Below are 23,301 nucleotides of genomic sequence, written 5' to 3'. Positions count from 1 at the left end.
ATATACAAAGGCCAAAAAGTCCCGAAAGACAATAGAACACACAAAGCTATAGAGGCCCAATAAAGATACATACAAGATCAAAGGCTAGAAAGGCCCGCATGAAGAGAAGGCCTTGGTCCAGTGATAAATACATGGGCCCAAAAATAGGCCGATCATTTGAAGCTGAGGAAGCCCTAGCAGCAATCGAATTTTTCACCCTCGCAAGCTTACCTCTTCCATTCCCTTAGAAGACCAAATTGTCGAAAAAATGCCGTATACCAATTTCTCTATTGACCAGTTGTTTCAAGCGATAGAAGTGATCTTTCTTAGGAAAATATATTTAAATCATTCATTTTCTGCGAGACAAACAGAATCTTATTCTTACACAAACATCAAAGGCTCAATTACATAGACATAATGCGGGCTAATTGCACCAGCATGAAATCTAACGGTAGACAATTGAAATACAAATCAAAATTAAGTTATAATTTGACCATAAATTAATCAAATTAAAAAAATGTTTGCTATCGGAATTGGAGTTTTGAAAAAGTGTGAAGGCCTGTTTGTTTGGATTTAAACAGAAGCTAACCCACCAAAATTAAAATTATTATTCAAATTTAGACTTGGCAAAAATGAACTAGACCCGATAATCTGCACAAACGTACCCTCAAATTTAGGGAATTAGAGGACTTTTTTGCAGCCCGCAAAAGAAAAAGAACGAGGGTGAACCCAACCCGAACTCAAATTTTTTCGGGTTGCATAAGGTCAACTAACTTCAACCCAATTTGGTCTTGTTAGCTAACCATATGTATAATATCCTAAAGAAATATATGGTGTATATATTTTCCTATATTTGATGCATGAATCAAAATAATTTCAATAATGCTAGAAATATTAAGGCTGTGCTCGGTGCAACATTTCAAATGGGCCTTGGACCTCTGAAGGCTTTTGAGCCAAAGTTGAGGTGTTTGGCAACAAAATTTTAAAGGTCTTCAAGTAAAAGCTAGCATTTCCAATGTCCCTTAGCCCAGTGCACGTCCATCCAACTTTGGCTTTGAGTATTTGGGAATGGTAATGAATTTTTTTCTTCCAACTTTAGCCTCACTAAACTTTGAAATTCCAATTTTACCCTCACCAACACGTGACGATAGTGAGGTCTGATCTTACCATTGGCAAGCTAGATTTGGTTCAAGTAGCCCTCACGAGGACTCCTTGGGGTGGTGTGAACCTAGGCAATCGTTGTCGAGATTGTGCAACGTTCTACCAAGGGTTGCACGACCATAGGCGAGGACCGGCGTTGCAATTCTAGCTCACCGGCATCGGGCGGCCACCTAAATCCTTTGTTTGAGCACTGTCAGATTGCTAAGCTTCAGCTTCCTTTTTCTTTTTTAATAATTAAAGTCGGTGTAGTTTTTTTCCAAATAAAACTTTACCCAAGGTTGCTTCCCAATGCACTTTTCTATTACAATTTATCTAACACTATTTGCATTTCGAAAAAAACCATTTAACCTAATGCCCTTTGCATTTCCCCAAAGGCTCTTTAAAGCGCACCCTAAGATCCATAGTAAATTTGCTTGGCTAAATCACGTGATAATTTTTCTAGTTAAGTGCTTAAATGGGCCCACAAGCTTAAATAAGTATCAACAGATTTTCTCCTTTCTTACTAGACGAATCTTGATATCTCTAGCATTGCTCATTTGACGTGGTTTCTGACGGGGGAGTACTAATGGTGTATGCTTGTTGGACGCAGATGCTTGGATCTGTTCCACCATCCCAAATTCTGGCAAAGATAGAGGAACTCAAGAAAGTACTCCGGTAAGAACTTTCGGTGCCACATCAATCCCCGGACGTAGGGTTATCTCTTGGTTGAATCTGGATATCGATACTGTATAATCAATGATTACCCAAGAAGCTTTAAACAGATCGGTGCCATTGCACTCGTACACGCAGATCTATATATAATCATCTCCATACCTTAAAGTGAAATGGCCACCAGAATTGTAGATAGACCCGATGTCAGTGATGATTGTTATGAGAACTTTTACTGTATATGACGTGCTTTGGAGACGTGGAATTCATCCTGAAGTAATGGATCTGCAATCATTAGCCCAACTCCAATCAGTTTGAGGAAGAATAGGAGATTACGTGGAAGCGCTGCTTCCGGGAAAGGCCACTTGGTTTCCCATCTTTTCAAAGTTATTGGATGACAATCTTTTTTCTTTTGCTTAGCGGCAAATGATCTATTAAAGCCATGTCGCCGTGATTTATGGGACTGTGATTCGTTTCCTATCACAAGGATTGGGGAAGAAGGAGATCTACTGTGCGACCATGTCCCCTGTGCTAAATGTGTAATCAAGACCCTCGGACACAAAGTTTGACTGATGTGGCTTCCGAAGGAAGCTGAAGAGTGACGTGAATCGGATATTGACCACGTGAACACCCACCAAGGAGCTGCAGATAGTGAATGAATTAATTTTTCAATTTGTTTTTTTTTTGCTCCCACCAATTTACTAACTACGATGGGTGCTTATTTACATAGGTAGTATGTGTTGTTTTTTTGCCTAAAGATCTCGTGCTGGATTTCGTAAAATTTCGGGATCGAATTCGTTGGTAACAACAGAATTTGACCTCACATAAAATTATTTTGCAATGGCATTGCATTCACGCATTAGAAACATTTTTTTTTTGTTTAACATGTCCGCATCAAATAAATTTCATGTAAATTGGCCCGGTCGTGAATCTCGTTCAAATTTGCCGAGCATGCTTAATGATATTGAATTTAGGCGCTAAAAATTCATTTGAATTATCAATGGATAAATACCCAATCAGTCCTAAACCTATTGGGCGTATGTTAGTTCAATTCTAAACTTTCCAATTTTGCCAATACAACCATAAATTTTTGCGCAAAATTCCAATGTAGTTTTTCCGGCCAGTTACCGCCGGAAATCACTGACGTGGCAAATGTTAATATGGTGAAATTATGAAGAGAAAGGAAGGAATTCCGCTTAAGAGATATTTACATAGTACAAGTTGATTGTTTTGTAGGCTCTTGGGTTACGTTTGATAGTCGGGATAAAATTCAGGATAGGATTTATGATACCCGTGTTTGATGCCTGCCTAAGACAGGATAAAATCGGATATATGAGGAATATAGCCCGGATAAAATTATCCTATGGGGGAGGTGGGATAAAGGTGGATAGGATTTCTAATATCAATAATATAAAAGTTATTTTTCTCGAATAACAACAAACTTGTTAAATTAATAAAATTATCCTACGGGGGAGGTGGGATAAAGGTGGACATGATTTCTAATATCAATAATATAAAAGTTATTTTTCTCGAATAACAACAAACTTGTTAAATTAATAAAATTAAAATAATATTCTAATATAAATAATATTTAAATTTTAATATAAAAATTCAAAATAACAAAAAACTAACAATAATTTCTTTTGTATTTATTCTTATTTTTATTTATATATTCAAATTTCTTTCTATCTTATGATATAAATTTCATATATAAAAATAAATACATTTATTATTTATATTTATTAAATTTTTAGGTATATTAGTATAGTTTACTAACCAATAAAATTTTATTAGAGAATGATGGAAGGGGAAAAAAGAAATAAAAAAAGAAAATAATTAAAAAATAGAGGGAAAAATAATAAAAGCTAAGCAAATAAAAATGAAGTAGGCAAGAGTGTCGTGAGAGATTTTTATCATCTCTGTTTATGCAATTTTTAGGTTCATTTACACTAATGTGAAGTTCATAGCAAATAATTAACATGGTAAGATGCGAAAATATCCAGCTTTATTTACTGCGATTCACCAAATGTAGTAAATCCCTTGGATTTCATATCCTATCCTATCCAGTCCTATCATGGCTAGAAATCCAAACAACCAAATGTAGTCTTGAGAGATTTCCTCGGCAAAAACACTGAAACTATAGAGGGAGCTTAGCAACGTAAAAAAAAAAAAAGCAAACGGAGGAATCTGGCATTAGACGGGGTCTCAAGGTGAAAATCACCGCTTTTATTTTCAATCTTTGGAGTAATTCAATTACGTGAGCCTACCAATGTTTTACTTTGATTTTGTTCGGCTATTTATCTTCGGGTGCATTCATAACCTGAACCGAGAAAGCGGAGCAATTTGTCTCGAATATGGTTAACTCCGAACCAATTCCCTTTGCGATTGATTTTGGTTTAATGTTCTTTTCGCGAAAATGTTGGAACTGGTGTAAAAACTTGCATTGTTTCAATTTATTTCGATTTGAATAGTTTGTTCTAAATTCTGTCTTGATTGAAATTAGTTTGGATAGATTTCACTGCATGATCATAATTATCTCACACTAGTTGCATCAGGTTTAATTTCGATAAAATTAAAGTTAGTCACGTGTTCATGTTTCAATTTGTTATCATATTTCATGTCATGTTTGCATGCAGTCCCTTATAGATTTAAAATTTAGATTGACATGCTAGATTTACATTTGTAATTATTGCATGGTTAGTAAATCATATGTTTAGATTAATTAGGGATTCTGCATATAGGAAATCACACCTTATAAATATGCATATTTAGAAATATTCATATTTGCGTTTCTAATTGTGTTCATCTTTGCATCTTTAAGCATATTGACATTTTTGCATATTAAGATAAGATTTCACATAATATTTGCACCATTGTAATTGCCATGTTAGATAAATTAGATTTTAATGAATAGATGTTTCAATGCGTACTAGGACATTTAGATAGCATTCTTATTTGATTGCTATACTTGCATTTTTATTTCCATGAATTACATGTAATAAGATAAAAATATATAAAAAAAATCACATCTTGCATGTTGTGATTTCAGATTGCATCTACAATAACAAATCACAAAAATATGTATAGGGGTGCATTTAGGGGAATTAAAGTTTATTTGCGTATTTTCTTTATATTTTAATCTAGATTACGTTAACTTAAATTCTTATATTTGTTAGAAGCTCATTTTAGGAAAGTAATTTGTTTAGAATGGATAGCAGGTTCCATATGCATATTAATATTTCCTTCGATACATAAGTCTATCTTATAAAACTTGCATAAACTTTTCTTTTACCGCTAATGGGGTCCTGTCCTGAGGCGTAATAACAATTAATTTTTCCCGATACGGTTCAGCTTCTTTATTGTCCTGCCCTTATTTGCTTTTTGGGTTTAGATATTATCGGATTTTACATATGTCCGTTTAAGTGAATTACGCTTGATTACTCGTTTTGCATGTCTTACATGACGGAAAAAAAAAATCGAAAAGACCGCATGAATAATTTTCTTCATAAAAGATAAAAATGTACCAAGATTGGGCGTTAGATATCTCTAGCATAATCAAGTCCCGAAACCCACAAATCTCTGGTTCGCTTGGCTCCTAATCGACCTAATTTAGATTAGTGGCAACTCCTAAGTTCAATATTAGGTGAATGATTAAATGAGAAAAACCAAGTTGCGATCCGTAGAGCTTGGTAGGGCTCATGCTACGCAAGGGGCATCATTTATATCCACTTAGCAATCCGTCAAACCCTCCGAATTCCAACTCGGGAGGGTCACAACAATAGGTAATTTACGTCAATCTTCGGCTGTCTTTCAATACTGTATTTGGTCGGATTTCATGTTGAACAGTAATGAAGGTCATAAAGTAATTGTGCAAAGCTTTTCAACGAGAGATTTAAATTTGGCTAGTGGACCAAAGTCCAACAAGGTAAGAGTGCATAGAATTATGGGGGTGGTGGGGAGTCTTATGTACACGAAGACGAAGGTCAACCATTTTTGCTTCTTACATTTCTATTTTGGTAGGAGGTTAGTCCTACATGCCCCCCCTCGCATCCGTTGATCTTGTTCTTCAGGCTCCGCGAGACCAGAACTTGGAAACTTGCTTCACCAGCGCCTCCCAACACGTGAACATGATAATGTTGTTCCGTACGAAACACCTCCACAAGTTTTCTGATAGATGTCCCGCCGGTCCACAGTGAAGGACATGATCAGCCATCATGAATAGCCTGAGCTTCTTCATCTTTTTGAATGAGTCTGCATTCATGATCAAGTCCTCTACGTCAACCTTGTCTAGTTTAATGCCTTCAATGGCATCTGCTCCCTATTAGAGTGAAATAAAAATAATTATGCATATTGGAAGCACTTGAAAATAATTATGCATATTGAAATAGGCCATTAAACTTTTACCGAATTTTGCCTAAACACTTGTAGAGCATCCTCATGACGCCATATTCTGCTTCGCTTGCTAGGATTTTGAGGGCACTCTTCAATCACGATTCTTCTACCCATTTCTTCAAACAAATCATGCATCCATATTTTGTTCTTTTCATCGCTATATATGAGCAACTTTTGAGCTAGAATCTCAATCCCACTATTGGCATGGACACCGCATTGGTCTAGGGACTTGATGATCTCTTCTTTATCATATCCATTAAGAAAACATGCGATGTCGAGAAAAACCGTCCTCTCATTGGCCTCTAAGCCATCAATAACAATCCTCGTTATTTCATGAACTTTTCCCCGAGGGATTTCTTTCAGTCGATCAAAAGTTCCTTGCCATTCTTTGACGGTTTTGCCGTTCAAGAAAGAACCTATCACAGTGAGTACCAAAGGAAGCCCTTTGGAAAAACTGGTAAAGCAATTAGAGAGCATCTTATAATCACTTTTGGGATATCTTTCCTTGAATGCATTCCAACTAAAAAGCTCGAGAGCTTGATCATCATTCAACGCTCTTACCTTATAGATATCCCCGCATAGACCTATTAAGTTTTCTTCATGTCGAGGGATCAAAATGACTCTACTTCCCAAGCCTAAGTTCATTGCCTTGATCATGTGGCTCAGAGGCTCCAACAACCCTTCAACATCATCAATTACCAACAAAACCCTCTTGCTTTGAAGCTTACTCCTCATGAAGTTTATTACTGCATAAATATCATCACTAAACTGTAAAACTCCATCGTTGAGAACGTCACCAAAAAGGGTCTCCTGCATTTTGACGAGGCCATCTTGGCTTGATATATCCTTCACGTTCGCTAGAAAACAACTCCGATCAAATTGATCTGCAATTCGATGGTACAAAGCTCTCGCAAGTGTAGTCTTTCCTATTCCACTAGTGCCGGAAATTCCCACGATTCGGACCTCCCCAACCTCTAATTGGAGTAAAGAGTACAAGGCTTGTAACTGAGAATCTAATCCAACTGGATTGAAAGCAAGCAGGTTTGTGTATAAGCCGCTTAGTCTTCTTGAGATTTTCTCCACAACAGATTGGATGAATTCAGCTTCAAGTCTGCAAATTATCAACAACTAAAGGGGTGACTCTGGTTATTCGTGCTAGTAAAAGATGAAGAAAAGATCAATAAGATGATATTCCAGAACTTAGGAGTGTCGTCCATCTAACATAATTTAATATCCAGTATCCAATCCACTATAATAGTATATAGTGGCATGTGAGACGTTGACCTGTGGGGAAGCGGCTCGGTCTTCTTTTGGCTAATCCTTAAGCAACAAATTAAAAGAAGAAAGATAGGAAAGAGGTTCTACGATAGAAAGCATCTTGGCCTAAAAAGGAAACAACATAGAAAGTTGAGAGAGAGAGAGATTGAGGAGCAGGCCATTATAGGATAGAAGGAAACAAAATGGAGGCTGAACTTTCTTGTAAACCCTAGCTAGGTACCACATTCCAGACAATACCGAGAAAGTATTTAGTGGTTAGATAGCACCACGTTATAGGCTGACATGGCGTATATTTTTGTTTCAAAGCCAATCAGAAATTGACACTTGTTCATGACATGGAAAAAAAATTTAAAAAATTGAAAATCAACTTCTCTTTTTTCTCCCTCATCTTCCTCCTCTGTCCGCGATCAGCTCCTCCATCCAGTCACCAGCGGGATTGCTGGCAATACGTCAAAGCCGACCACTGCCGCGCGTCCATGGCCGACCCACTCCCTTGGTCGTTGCTCGAGTTCCCTACCTTGACCTTAGTTGTCGCAGATCAGAGTCGGTCGACCAGATCTGGACTTCGCTGCTCACGATGGCTGTCGTCAGTTGATGGACAAACTCCAGTCATGGCTTGTGTTTATCAGATCTGGCAATGTAATAGATGGTTCCTTTTTTCGGAGTCGGAGCTGAACCAGTCGAATTGCTTCTCGACAAGAGTGGGAATGAGCAAATCAAGATCTTCTTTTGGACACCTTCTAAGTTGAGACTTGCACACCTCTTGAACCCCAAAAAGACTTGGAGATGCGCTTTTCCTCTTAGTCCAAAAGTTCTCCATCAGGTCGCAGCAGCGTGGGAACATATTTCTTTTTTTTTTTTACCTGTTCAGGTGCAGCAAATGGACGAGCTGCAACAAAGGTGGGTGGCTTGGCCATGGACGGCGATGACTGCGAGCCACTGCAATGACGAAGGAGTGGCTCGGCCATGGACGCGCAGCAATGGCCGGCTTGGACGCAGTGCCGGCGACTCCGCTGGTGACTCTGATGGAAACGGTGGCCGCGGATGGCGAACGAAGAAGAGACGAAAAAGAATACTGACTTTCATTTTTTTTATTTGCTTGCCACATCGAGGACACGTGTCAATTATTAATTGGTTTTCAATACATATATACATGCAAGCCTATGACGTGGTAGTCTCTTAACTACTGAATACTTTCTCTGAAGACAATACAAAGACTGACAACAACTTTTTTGTCTTTTCTTTTTTGCTTTTCATGGATGGATGATTCCATAGGGGAGAGTTTAGGTAGTGAAGGAAAGGGTTGCATCACAGCTGGGTTTACCCTTATTGGCCGTGGAAGATGTCTGGACTTGCCATTTTTTTTTTTGGTAAGGAAAAGAGAGAGAAAAGAACTCTGGACTTGCCATTTTCGTTCTCTTTAGTATTAACAAAAAGCAAGCATGAGATTTCTATTAACTTCTGTTAGCATATGTCTCGAGTTTGAGTTTGTGAATGAAACCCGACCCAAATTGAATTGCCGGAAAATCTGGCCGTATTAAAATAGTCCACTTTGTGACCGCCTTCTCCAAGGCTGAATCCTTTTGCACTTGTGAGTCCAAAATGGAGTTGGCCTGTGACTGTGAGAAGAGGACTTAAAAATAGGATTGTTGCTGACCTATTCACAAAAACATTCTGGACGTTCGATATCGAAATTAGCAAAACACGTGAGTTTTTTTTTTCTGGGATTTGGAGTCAGTTTCAATATTCCCATGTTGGAGTCAGATTGATTCCGGTTATGCCTCAATATATAAATACGTATCTTGTCTCTTATGAATAAGAGAAGAAGGTGATTTAGTGGCACGTCTATTGGTATTAGATTGGATTCTTTGTGGTTTACATCCTGTTGCCGCACGTCTTCTCCTAAATTACACCTTGGCACATGTTTGAGACGCTTAAATTTTGAGGGTAAATTTTTGTATAATTTTTTTTGTGAGATTGAGAGAATATGTCGTGAGAAATTGTGAGTCTAAACATTACTTAAGTTATTACATATATTTAGGACTAAAAAAAATAATGAGAGTGTTTGAATGACTCGAATATGATTGTAATGCCCATTGTATTACTTTATGTATAGTGAAATTCTGTGCTATCCCCGTGGAGTAAATCCCACCGATCAAACCACATAAATTTGTGTCCCTTTTATTTATTTAAACTGTTTGTTATTATGTTCGATTGTTAGTTTCTCAACAACATCCTATTGAAAAATAAGCTCATATGCTTTGGAATTCAGCCATTTGTATGTTTTCAACAATGGGACTCAGAGTAAGCAAGGGAAATGATGCACGGGCAACGGCTAAAAATCATTGTTCTCTAGAGATTTCTTTATGGTTGAGGGAAGAAGTGAGGATAATAAACTTATATGCTTGTTTAGTTATGAAATACAGAATATGAAATGAGGGTTACAACTGGAAAAGAAGGGACATCCATCAATTCCTTTTCTTTTCCTTTAACGTTTAGCAGAAGGTCATCTATCGTTTTGTTTAGTTGACACTTCTAAATATTCCTACTGCCCATAGACCAAAAGATTGCGCTTAAGAACAAGTTTTGTTGTTTCATGGACAAAATTACGGGCTTCCTTTAGGAATCCTCTCAAGAAAACACTCAATGAAGAGAGAAAGTTAGTACCTGTTTCCGAGAGGCCAACCGGTGAGATTGCCGGCTTTGCGGAGAGCCTCTCTCCACCTCTGGACCTTGTCGGCGTTCTCCTGCGCAAAACCCTTCTCGCCTTGGCCAATCTGGGTGAATGGTCCAGCCTGCTCGCGCATCTCTCTAGGGTCGACGTCCATGAAAATGAGGAACACCAGCTGGCCGTTCTTTTCCTTGCACTCGAGGATCTTATCCAGCTCGTCTAAGCACCACGGCGAGGAGGCGTAGTTCTGAGAGATGACCACGATGGCGCTCCTCGACCGCTCAATCGCTACGTTGATTGCTGGTACGATCTCTAGTCCTCTTTCTAGACTGTGGTCGACAAAGGCCCTTATCTTGTTCCGCTCGAGAGAGTCGCGGAGATGGCTCACGAAGTTGCGCGTGTCGGCCTGTTTATAACTGATGAACGTATCGTGAACCCACCGAGGGATGGAGGAGGGGGGAGAGAAGAGGTGTGGCCTGGCGGTTAGGCCATGTGGGAAGGAAGAGAAGTGGTGTGGAAAGAAAGAAGGCAAAGAGATGGGAGGGGATTGCAGTTGGAATTGAGATGCTCTCTTGTTTCGGAGGCTTGGATACATTGGAGGAGGAGAAAAAGGAGGGAAAAGCTTGCGCTTGAGTTGGCCAAATCGGATCATCATCTTACTAGAATTTGCCATTGAAACACCCCCAAAATCGAAGTAGAGAAAGAGCTATACCGAGTTCATTCACAATGCAAGCTCCCTCGGCCTAATTATAATAAAAATCAAATTCTGAGCCCTTTCTCCCTCTCACGCACACATGCGCGCGTAGAGACAAAGCTTTTTTGTCAATCACGGCACATTGTAATTTCTGTCCATAGTGGTTTTGTCCATCAGATATGACCGTCTGTGTCACCTTTTCCTGGAAGGTTGAAAAGCAAAGCAAAGTGCCACGGGTGATCCAGACGATGCATCCTGACCACAACGAAAGGTCTTCAAAAGAGCGATCAAACGGGCGGCGGCCACCGATATTTTGGGATGCTGATAGGGAATACTTTGAAATGAGTGACCAGACGCGCGTTTCACTGCACGCTGAACACCACGAAGAATTTAAAATAAGCGATCAAACACGCGGTCATCGGCATCTTACACTGAAAAAAAGAAAACTTACATTCAATGTGTAGTCAATATACCTCGTGAGAAAATAGATATCGGGTGATCCGATGACATCTTTTTATCACAAATCGACAAAAAGATAGAAAATGCTAGGTAAACTTCTGGCCACAGTTATTGTTGACATAAATTCTCGAGAGCCATTGACAAGTTCACAAACATTTTGAGGCGTGCAAGCACTAGTGTGCACCGCACTTTTTGGGTGTAGTGGGAACAAGAAAATATATGAAACCAGCACACACGCAACAGGCTGATACTTACAGAAAACTCGGTCGTACTGTCTAGCTAAGTGACAGCTAGAAGATTAAACAGTAAACGGCTAGAATTTCGGTGTGGGGGATCCAACTTTACAGTGAGTTCGGGTCAACACATTTTTATTGCGGTTACCATGCTAGAAAAAACCCATTAATAAAGTGAACTTGAGAAGCAATTCAACCAATGTGGGACAAGGGAAAAAAAAAGAAAACCAAGCTTTTGGAAATACTGTTGTGTAACTATTATACAGCATTATCATTTTCTTCTACTCTCCTTTTTAAATCATGGGGATACTTTTTCCTTATAGTACTTTGCTAATTTAGAGAGATTAGTTGATGAAGGATGTGTTGAGAAAACCTCTTATAATATTTTCAAAAAGACATAATTATTTGTCTATATCAAATGTTAGATAAATGCATATGTTGTCTTATCTCAGGTTGAACAAATACAAGGAAAGCTCCATCAACACCGATAAAACCTGGAGTATGAAGTGAAAAGACTAATGATGGCTGGAAGGACCTTCATGGAGGTGAATAAGTTCATGAGAACGGGAAATTTACGAGGGCTTGGAGGTATCATATCAAGTTGAGTAGCTTATACTGGTAATACTCCAGAAGAAAGTGGAAAGCAGTACGAAAGTCAATCACTAGCGGGAAGCCTTGATAAACTCATGCGTTGCGGATGGAGGGGGATCCCTATATCAGCTGAGAAGGACATTCGTATTAATGAATATGAATACCCTTTATGATTTAAAGACCCATATATTACATTGACTATCAATCTAAATCTCAAGGAATATTAACAGAAAGCCACAGGCCTGGAGCTCCAGAGAATGATAAATGGAGAAAAATCCAATCAATTGTCAATCAAATTGCCGGAAATGGTTATTTCCCAAAGTAGAATATTTGATTGTGTGGGCAACTAGATCTCCTAGTGATTGTGTTGCTTATCTTCAACGACTAAATTGTTCCTCTTGAAAATCATCCAACCGTTAGCGTGGATCTTGAAGACATATTAGAAGATGAACATATGTTGAAGAACACATGAATTGCGAGAACAACTACAAATTGAGAAAACTTTATTTCTTTGATGCACTTAGGGCATGTTTGGTAACCGGTCTATTTCTATGTTTTTTTTGTTTTTTTGCTTTCCGAAACAGGAAAAGAACATAAATATGTTTGTGTACGTCGGTTAATTTTTCTATTCCCTGGAATAGATCAATAGCCAGGGAATAGATATGGAACAAAAACAATAAGTAAAAAAATATACTTTTTGGTTTATAGGAACTAAAAGAGAAACAAGGTCATTGTAGAGCGTGGGAGTGACTAAGAAACAAACTCAGCGTAACCTAATGCTCGTCTTTACACAATTGACACAAACCAAGAGAAGACATCTTCTTCACAAGCAAAACGTGGGCGTGACTGAGATCAACACTCTTCTTCACCACCATCATCGAATTAAGCTTCAACCGCGTGGACATGACTTCGAGATGAGTGAAATTGCAGATTTTATTGCAGATATACTGACTCGCAAATCTGGGAGGTTCACCCTCGCCGCCCCTGAGAGAGGATCACCCTTGCCAATCTGGGCGAGGGCCGCCCTCGCTGATCTGCACAAGGAGTGGCTGCGACTTTCCAATTTTCGCATATGATTTTACTGAAAATCACTTCCTTGCTTTGGCGAATCTCCAATCTGGATTTAAATACTTGGAAATGGCAATGTTGCTTTTGCGAGCATTGATTTGCACAAGGAGTGGTCTCTTTGTTAAACTCTGGTCTCCCCCACAAAAATACAAAGTGATATTGTCAGTGAAAGAGAGAAGGTGAAGAAGGAGAAGAAGAAGACGATGGTGGTGGTGTTGGGAATTAGGTTTGCGTTGTGGGGTTGCGTGGTCGCACTTCCCCCTCTCTCTCCTTCTCTCTCTCTCGCGTCCCGACATACACATATCATCAACATACGAGAGAGGTTGGGGAAAGGTGCGCGCAAAATATTAATCAAATTATATGATTAAACTGACCTCATTTCTCAAGAAGCTTATGTCCCATATTAATAAATAAATAAATAAAAGACTCGTCGGGGGGTTTTCATTAAACTAATGTAAAAATGGGAGAGCTCCAACCTTGACCGCAATTTCCGTCGCCTTCCCTCTATTTATTTTCCTAGGGCTCCAGATGTGCCCATTCACGACTGTCTATTATCAACTGGATATGATTTTATCTTGTGAAGGCCGTTTGCATGGTGCGGATAATCTTATTAAGGTTATCCAATTCTATATCATAATTTATTCTGACTCTATTTCTTAGGACATGCCCATTCCACCAGGTTACGTTTGCTCTTCTTCTTGCAGCTAAAAAAGCTCAAAAGGTCTATGCACCTTTTTATTATAATGCCCAAAGATTTACTCTCAACCTTCTCATATTGTGAGTTATAAACCAGTGGAACTCCCTACTACCATTTCCAGCCATCTATCTTTGACTAACTATTACGTTGTATTTTATGAGGCCATCTTAGAATATCTTGATCAGTTGAGTCCTTACAAAAGTCCAGTTTTATCCAAACATGAATTGTTAAGTCTCCACTGATATTTTTATAATTAAATGAAAAAAATAGGGAATAGAAATTTTTAGGGTCGTACCAAACGCATTTATGTTCTTTTTCTATTCTTGGAATAAAAATTTTATGCAATTACCAAACACGTTCTTCTACTAAGAAACTCGTCTAGGAAATAGAAATAGAAAAGACAATTTTTGGACATAAATTATTCCCAAGAACAGAAATGTGCCAAACGCACCCTTATAATTTTATTGAGCAAGAAGTTCATTTACTGAGAGTGATTCGCTATCTGTATTCTCTTTTGAGAAGTATGCAGATGTCATAGTAGTACTTGGAATTTGGTAACATGATATATCAATTTTGAGAAGAAGCAGCACGGGCTACGTTGTAACCTCTCATGGAATTTTTAGTGAAATCGAGCCCGTTTGTTAGTCTAGGACAGTGGAAGTTATTGGAGCTAGCGATACAAGCTAGAGGGGGATTGAATAGGCTTTTTTTTTTTTTAACTCCAAACAAATATTTTCGCGGAAGACTATAACAATAGTTTGACAGTGATGAGTAGCAAATCAATGGTGACAAGTGTAAGAGTTGATGACAAGTAGATATTGTAGATAAAAGCTGATAGAGGCAATAATGAGAAGATATAGAAGATTGCACAGGGATTTATAGAGGTTCGGCTTTATCCCTAAGCCTACGTCCTCTCTCCAAGGTAACGACCTCAACACTGGCTAAATTCCACTAGTAATCTTCAAGCTAAGTTATAATAAGCACGTACTCTTCCTATGAAATGATAGATCACGCTATCAGGACATGAGTACTGCTACCACACTCATACACTTTCTTTTTAACACAATTGCAAAGTAGCAGGAATATTGCACAAAGAACTTTCAGACGAATAGATGTACAATATTATCAAAAAGAAAGAATAATGAACAATGCTAGTATTTCTCTATTTTCTGCTCAACCCTTTTTAGCTTCTTTGATCCTTTTTTATATAGACATCTCAAATCCATCTATTAGAAACTCTTTTGAGACGCAAGGAGACATTAGTGGTTGATTGGAGTAGTTACCAGGGTTAGAACCGCTTATATAATCCGTTCTATAAGCAATTTTAAGGTTTTCCCAAAATGGAGTATGTTGATGCTATCACGTATACTGCTCCTCTGAAAATCTGTCAACTGTTTTCTTACATGTTCTCGGTTCTCCTGATGTGGTTTTCTCAACATGTTAATGGTTATAGTCCTAGTGACAAATGGTTATCTTCAGACAACACATTCACCAGCATCTCTTAAAACTCGATATCAGCACGATACAAAGCTTTTGATCACTAGATATCAACACATGCATATAATTATCAATTTGTTGATGTTGTCCATGTTTGAACCGTGCGAAATGATTTGTGATCAATCATCCAATGGTCTTTCTAAGTATGTTAGCTTCCAAAGACTTCTCGTTGACGAATATTGACTATGGTACCACCAAGTCTTCATGATATCCTCATCATATTAGACTTATTCACCTCCTGTCGATCATCGTTAGTCTTCACTAAACTCTCAAAGATCTAAACTCTCAAGGATCATTGATGTTACCATAGTCTTTCTCAAGCTTACCACGAACATCTACACTTATCATTAAGATATTAGTACCGGGGATAGTTTTAGAATCATCAAAATTTCATAGGGATGTTTTCACAATAGACGTAGGTTTGATATAAGTCGAACCATCATTATAAGATTTAAGTGGAATTCATCTATCTCTCTCTATTTATTTTCATATTTATTTGATAGAAGCATATGCACTTCATAACATCAACTTACTCTATGAAATAGTTTCTGCATACATCAAACTTGATTTTAATAATTCCGCAAAATCTACCAAGTTTCGATTATCAACCTATTCGTCCTCGCTCCTCTAAGTTGCATATTTAGCAATAACAATTGGTATCACAGTAGGTTGCTCATATATTTTGAAGTGTTTTATTTCAAGAGCATAAAGATCTGCCATGGCTAGTCCTATTGGTGCAGGAGTCTGTGAAGGACAATCAACAACAAGACCTCCATATTTTGATGGAACAAACTATAGCTACTGGAAGTGCAAGATGAAAGCATATATGAAATCACTAGATCCAGCATGTGGCACTAACAAGATAAAGTGAAGTATCACGTGACAGATACAGAATGGAACATTCTTTAAATTCAAATTTTAACTCTATGTGATAGAATAGATATGGTGATTCCTATCACTATATGAAAGTCTTAAAATTTGAAGAGCAACGATGTTAATTCATTTTAAACGTGTTTACATTTTTATATTTGCATGGATTTCGTTTCCGTCTTACTATCCCCAAAATCTTAAAATCAACTTTTATTTTAGTTTTTTCTTTGGGTTGGCATAAAATTAGTGTAGTATATTTTCTTTTTTTTGGTAAGGTGTGTAGTATATTTTCTTTATGTTGACATAATACAATTATTTTCCTTAATAGCAAGTTAATGCATAATACCTTTTATTGGTACCTAAAATTTGCTTACAGTGCATTTAACAGTATATGATTTTAAGTAATTCACGTAACGTGCGGGTGGATGACTAATTGCAAATAAAATGAAATTCGGACTTAAACTCGGCATTTTTTTGGTTGAAAAACTCGGCATTCACATCCCTTATATATCTTTATTTTTTTGTTTTCTCATATCAATTTTGTTACCTTTTTCGTGGTTTGACTAATCTGAGTCTACGACGTTGATCAAGAGTTGGCCGCATATTTTTTTTATTGCCACTAAGAACTTTGTTATTCTTGTTTCTGTGCACGTCTATATTAAGAGGTCGTTCATCTTGTAATACTCTTTTTATGTTCTTATCGAATATTATTAGTATACTGACATGTAATAGAACGATCACTTTAATTAGGAAAAATATTTAAGTTCAAAAAAAGGAAAAGTATTATCTTTCAAATCTGTTGGTCTCGTGGTTATTCTTTCTGAAAACATATGGATTTGAATAAGCCCTTTATGCTAGATTTGATTGTCAAGATTATGTCATTGAACTGTGGCGATTCTCCCGAGATGAACCTCGAAGGTTAACAAAATTGCTGGGTGGACGCATATAACCCTCTTGTGAGGTGGCACTTACTCTTTGCACGGACTCTCCAAAACCCTATTGAACGCAACTTGATTTCTCGTTCATTATCAATTTAATGAGACTATATATAGTCACCACCAACCTATCCTAGGCCAGTTAGGAGTCAACTAAAGTGCGGGAGGCCGTGTTACTTTTACGAACCAGAAATTTTGAATTAGGATTATGCTAGTTTTGCCTAACACTCGTCACTGATACCTTTTCCATTTTAATAAAATGTTATTTCACGTAATCTTTTTCTGATGTTACTCCTAAATAGGCAAATTTACGTGACCATGAATAAGCACTCAAGCAACAAAAATCGCTCGGTAATAATAAATATTCAGTGAAAGCACGTGTAAAAACAACTTGAGTCGTATTGGGCAAAATTAATATTAAACTTTGTCATGGACTCCAATGAGCAAAGCGTGAAAAGTAAAAATGCATCCTAAATGCCTACTTTGCATGAAAGCTATATTTGTTAAAGCGGGTTATAAAGCCATCTCTTAACCCATATATGATGAGTTGAGTTGTTGTGTAGGTTAGTTAGATTCAGTAAATGGGTCAGAAATGTGTTTATACATAATATGGTGTTAAATAGGTTTACAATTTACTTAGACCCAACTCGCTTCTATGACTTTTTCTTCGTTCTCTCTCGCCCTCACTCGATCTCGCGTTCTCTTCACTCCACACTTTCGTCTCAATTTGGGTATGAATTTTCCTAAAATTGAGTTAAATATGAAATTGTTTTAGTAATATGAGGTCGGGTCAGGTATATGCTGAATATGAGTTGGGTCGGGTATGTGTCACTGGATCGTATTGCATGAAAATGGGTCAAAACAAGTAAAATGAGTCCAATTGGGTCAGATCATTTTTGACCCGATCCAACCCCACCTGTTTGACGGATCTAATGAAAGATCTAAGTTTTATAAATGCCCTCAATCTATGTTTTCTTTACTATAATAATGAAAGATTTCCTAATCACGTATATGATATATCTGATAACCCAGATAGCTATACATGCGTTCTAACTGAAAATAAGAAAGGAAAAAAGAAAGATAGAAGACAACTAGGAAGCACGAGATGTGCACCGGACGCGGGCGGAGCGTATCTGACACGATCCGGAAAAATCGGTCCTAGTCTCTGACACTACCGGGTTGACCGATCGAATGTTGTATGCTTGTCGAGAGGCACACGCGAACCGACCGCGACAAAGGGGAACGTCCCAGTGTGATCACAATGCTCGTCGCGAGAAAAAGCGGATGCGCCCCGAATTCGTCCAATGCCCACCTACAATTTGTCCCTTCCCTCTTTGTCTTCTCTCTGTTTTTGTAAAGAAAACAACAATAAGAAGAAGTTTAGAAAGTCACAAAAGAGCACTTAAGGTGGCGTAGTGTCGTGATCACGAGGCTCGCGAGAAAAGGGGAGAGGCGAAGGGCCTTGAGCTTGGACAATTTGTCCCCACCCTCTTTTGTCTTCTTTCTGTTTTGTAAAGAAAACGAGAAGAAGAAGTTTAGAAAGTCATAAAAGAGCATTTAGAAATTGTTATCGGGTGACGCACATTCATGAAAGGCATAACAGTGGTTCTTATACATGTTTGAAAATTCAATCTAAAAACTTAAGCTAACAAGTGAAGAGAGATTACATGAATATAAAAAGTGTTTTGGACCCGTTGTCAAGGCGACATGAGATAATACTTTAATAAGAAGTGTTTCGCCGGAATTTTTTCTATGGCGAAATATAATTCACTGAAAGTCGTTTTTCGGCTTTAATAAGAGGAGACCGGATTCTATGGTGACTCCGGACAGGAAATATCCAGGCAAACAAGAAATCGATAGCTTTACTTCGAACTTCGAACCGAATACGTACAAATCGTGTCGGAATTTAATCGACAACAAAGCTTGAGAAACATGCAAAGATGTAACACCGAAATTTAATCAACGATGCAACACCCTAGATAAAGATACATGCCAGAATTTAATTGACGACGCCAATCGAAAAGCTACAGCTAAGGAAAAAAAAGTGTGGTACAGAAAAGTAAAGATAATTGAAAAATAACATTTTGATTGATTTGTCGAGGGGGAGGGGAGGGGGAGGGTTTTTCGAAGAGTATGATGTGGCTATTTAGAGCCTACAATCGACAGTTATCAACAGAGGTTACAAACATTTACTAATAAAGGTTACAAACGGTTACCAACGGTTATGTTAAGTCCACTACCTGGACGGTTTATTCGACTCCACTACGTTGACGGTTACTTCTTCGACAGTCATATATGAGATTATCGACTCCACTTTTTGTCGATTCCTTTAAGTTGGCGATATTTCACTGAAGTTGCTATCCTTGTTCCACATCCTGATTAGTCACGACCATCTACTTCTTTCCAAAATCGACAATTCTAAAGTGCTTTTCTGAGAAAACTCAAAACATAAAAGTTGTAGATCCAGGAGTCTACGTTCTTTTGGCTTTAGAATCAGGTCAATCCGATATGTATCGACAAAGTTATAACCATTTTCCTGAACTAGCACAGGACTGAAATTTCCGTATCCTAACTAGTCACAACCGTCCACTTCCATCCAAAATCGACAACTCTACAGTTCTTTTCTGAGAAAACTCAAAACATAAAAGTTGTATATCCAAAATTTTTCGTTCTTTTGGCTTTAGAATCAGATCAATCTGATCTGTATCGGCAAAGTTATGACCATTTTCCCGAACTAGTGCAGAACTGAAATTTCCGACATCAAAAAGACCACGAAACTCTGCTCTTATTGACTAAACCTATCACTTGTCGATAATAACACAAAAGTGATCATTTTTGGGTGTAAACAATAAGATTTAATCTGAACCATTGAATTGGCTCAAACAAGAGGAATCTTCCTCAGATAATATCATTAACATTTGGAAAATCCAATCCTACCAAAATATCCGTCGGACATAGAAGCGTTCAAGTACAAATCAAGCATGTCATGTTCTGCAAAAGAAATGTCATATCATTGAATTTTGCATGAAAAGAGCAAAAGAACGAAATAAGAGACGAAGATGAGCCGGGGAGATAGAGACAGACAAGGACGAGCAGCTGAAGTTGCCCAAAAAAGTGTCAATGGGAAAGAGAAAGAGAACATGAATAAAAGTGTCAATGGGAAAGAGAAAGAGAACATGAATAAAAGTTGACGGATCTACCAATAACTAAATTTCACAGAAATAGTTTTCATGCAATGGGAAAGAGGGATGAATCTACGTTAAGAATTTAACAGGTGTGGAGGGTCTTGTCCCCATTCATATTTCCATGCAAAATGAGAAGCTGACTGCGCAAGGGTAACAGTGCAGTCTGTACCCCGCGTATCGACTTGTTTGTCCGGTTTCCTTGAGGAATCTAAATCCCGTTTGCCAAAATAAGTAAAAAGGGAAAAATAATAGAAGGGCAAATTCGATAAAAAAATTCAAATTATGCCCACTATGATACAAATACCCTTAACTTTTTTTTGTCATTAAAAACCCTAAATTTGCCCACAGTGATACAAATGCCCCCAACCTTTTTTGGCGCTGCAAGAAAATACAAATTTATACATGTGTGGCATAATATCCTCTATTACAGTTCCATGCAGAGTATATCTGTTACACTGATATAAGTTTGAGATTTTTTATGACAAAAAAAAAATTGGGGTATTTTATTACAGTTCCATCTAGAGCATAACAACGGCTAAAATGGAATATAATAGAACATCTAGCTCATTTCTTCCTCAATCAAGTGCTAATGCAATTTAGATTCCCGACAATGACGGAAGGGCTCTATGTTGTTAGAATTAGTCAAGGACGCCTCTAATCAGTTTGAGGAACAATCGGAGATTTCGTGGTAGCACTGCTCACGAGGAAAAGCCATTTGGATTGCCATCTTTCCCAAGTTAGTGGAGGACATTTTTTTTTCTAATTCATGGTAGCAAATGGTATTGTTAAAGGTATAACCATGATTGATGGGATTGTGATTCGTTTTCTCCCATAGGTACTGGGGAAGAAGGAGATCCACTTGTGTGACCAAGTCCTTATACTTTGAGTTTCTTTTATTATACAAAATGTCTAATCAAGAATCTCAGACATGAAACTTGGCCGAAGCCAATTGATGTGGCTGTTGAAAGAAGCCGAAGAGTAATGGGAATCGAATATTGGCTGCGTGAACACCCACCAAGGGGCCGTAAATAGTGAATGGATTACTTTTTTTTTTGAATTTGTTTTTATGCTCGCACCAACTGACAATCCAAGGTGGGTGTTTACGTGGGAGATATGTAACTCACATCACGCTTCAGCATTTTTTGACGGACATGTCAGCTGGATTTAGTCGTATTTCATGTCGAAGAGAATTGATGAGAAAAATTGAAAGTAGGGGGAATAGTGATTAGAAAAGTAAAATACAAGGATGAAAATTAAAATTCTTTTCAAAAAGAAAAATGAGAGAGAGAGAGAGCCTTGATAAAGTATATGTGCAATTTGCATTGGGCTAATGACCAAAGTCCAATCAACAAATTCTATTTTTGTTATGGGGTGGGGGGGAGTCTTATGTACAAAAAGGTCGACCATTTTTGTTTTCTGGATTTCTATTTTCTTAGGAAGTTCGTCCTACATTGCCCCGCTTGCATCCAGTGATGATGTTCTTCAGGCTTCGCAAGACCAGAACTCCGAAATCTGCTTCGCTAGCGCCTCCCAACATGCGAACATAGTATTACTGTTCCGCGCGAAACGCCTCCGCAACTTTTCTAATAGATGTCCGGTCGGTCCACAATGAGGGACGTGATTGGCCATTATAAACAGCTTGAGCTTCTTCATCTTTTTGACCGAGTCTGCATTCACGATCAAGTCTTCTACATTAAACTTGTCTAATTTAATGCCTTCAATGTAATCTGTTCCCTATTATAGTGAAATTAAAATTATTGTGCATATTGGGAGCACTTGGAAATAAGCAAATATCTAAGCCCTTCCAAAAAATAACAAGTCTAACTATAAGATTAATGTTTAAATTTGTTTAAAAACCGTGCTAGTCCAAAAACCATTATGACACTAGTAGTTTCTAATTGAAGAACCTTCATTTTGTGGTGAAAGAACAAACGAGAGGATTTTATATCAGGTTATACAACAATCAGTTCGACAATAAACACCGTTTAAGGAGAAAATTAACAAAGCATAAAAGAAAGATCGCAAACCTAATTGGCAAAAATAAAAATTGCATTTGTGTCTCTCCTAATTGTGCAATCTAAAGTTTTTTACACCACATAAATGCGAGTCCACAAAAAGAAGATACCCGTAGGTGCTCAAATTAATTTTTGTTTTCAGGACATGCTTAAACTCTTACCAAGTTTTGCCTAACCACTTGTAGAGCATCCTCATGACACCATATTCGGCTTCGCTTGCTGGGACTTTCAGGGCACTCCTGAATCACGATTTGTCTACCCATCTCTTGAAGCAAATCATACATCCATATTTTGTTATTTTTATCGATGCATATGAGCAACTTTTGAGCCAGAATCTCAGTCCCCCTAGTGGCATAAACATTGCATTGGTCTAGGGACTTGATGATCACTTCTTTGTCATATCCATTAAGAAAACACGCGATGTCGAGGAAAATCATCCTCTTGTTGGCCACTAAGCCATCAATAACAATCCTCAGTATGTCATGAACCTTTCATTGAAGGATTTCTTTCAGTCGATCAAAAGTTCTTTGCCATTCTTTGACACTTTTGTCGCTCAAGAAAGAACCCATCACGGCCAGCATTAAAGGAAGGCCTTTGGAAACACTCATGAAGCAGTTTGAGAGCATCCTATAGTCAATTTTTGGATTCCTTTATTGAAATGTGTGAGATTTTGTGGGACCACTGCCAGCTGTTCTAAAAGCTTAAGCTATTAGATACAAGCGTAGTTTAATATTTAATTATTCTAACACTCCTCCTTACGCTTAGTCTGATCTTTTTGCCTAGTACTAAGCGTGGACATATTTAATTGGGAAGGCAAATGGGGCCTGAAAAGATTTGAACTCAGGACCTCCAGCTCTGATACCATGTGAGATTTTGTGGGACCGCTGCCAACTATTCTAAAAGCTTAAGCTGTTAGATGAAAGCGTAG

The 23,301-nt window shown here is 37.9% G+C and overlaps 1 protein-coding gene and 1 pseudogene across 1 annotated transcript; both read right to left on the bottom strand.

The window, feature by feature from the left end:
- Positions 1–5,854: 5,854 nt before the first annotated feature.
- On the bottom strand, positions 5,855–10,802 carry LOC115687749 (disease resistance protein RUN1-like). Its single transcript, XM_030613411.1, has 3 exons — positions 10,126–10,802; positions 6,193–7,291; positions 5,855–6,106 (listed from the first exon to the last, which is right to left on the bottom strand). The coding sequence occupies exons 1-3, from the start codon at positions 10,800–10,802 to the stop codon at positions 5,855–5,857; spliced, it is 2,028 nt and encodes a 675-aa protein (XP_030469271.1).
- Positions 10,803–21,840: 11,038 nt separating this feature from the next.
- On the bottom strand, positions 21,841–22,942 carry LOC130136938 (TMV resistance protein N-like; annotated as a pseudogene).
- Between the last annotated feature and the right edge of the window lie 359 nt (positions 22,943–23,301).

Source organism: Syzygium oleosum, unplaced genomic scaffold (assembly GCF_021117445.2).
Source record: "Syzygium oleosum isolate NSW1041296 unplaced genomic scaffold, Sole_v2.1 Sole_v2.55, whole genome shotgun sequence".
Lineage (NCBI taxonomy): Eukaryota > Viridiplantae > Streptophyta > Magnoliopsida > Myrtales > Myrtaceae > Syzygium > Syzygium oleosum.
This window is presented reverse-complemented; position numbering and strand designations above follow the sequence as displayed.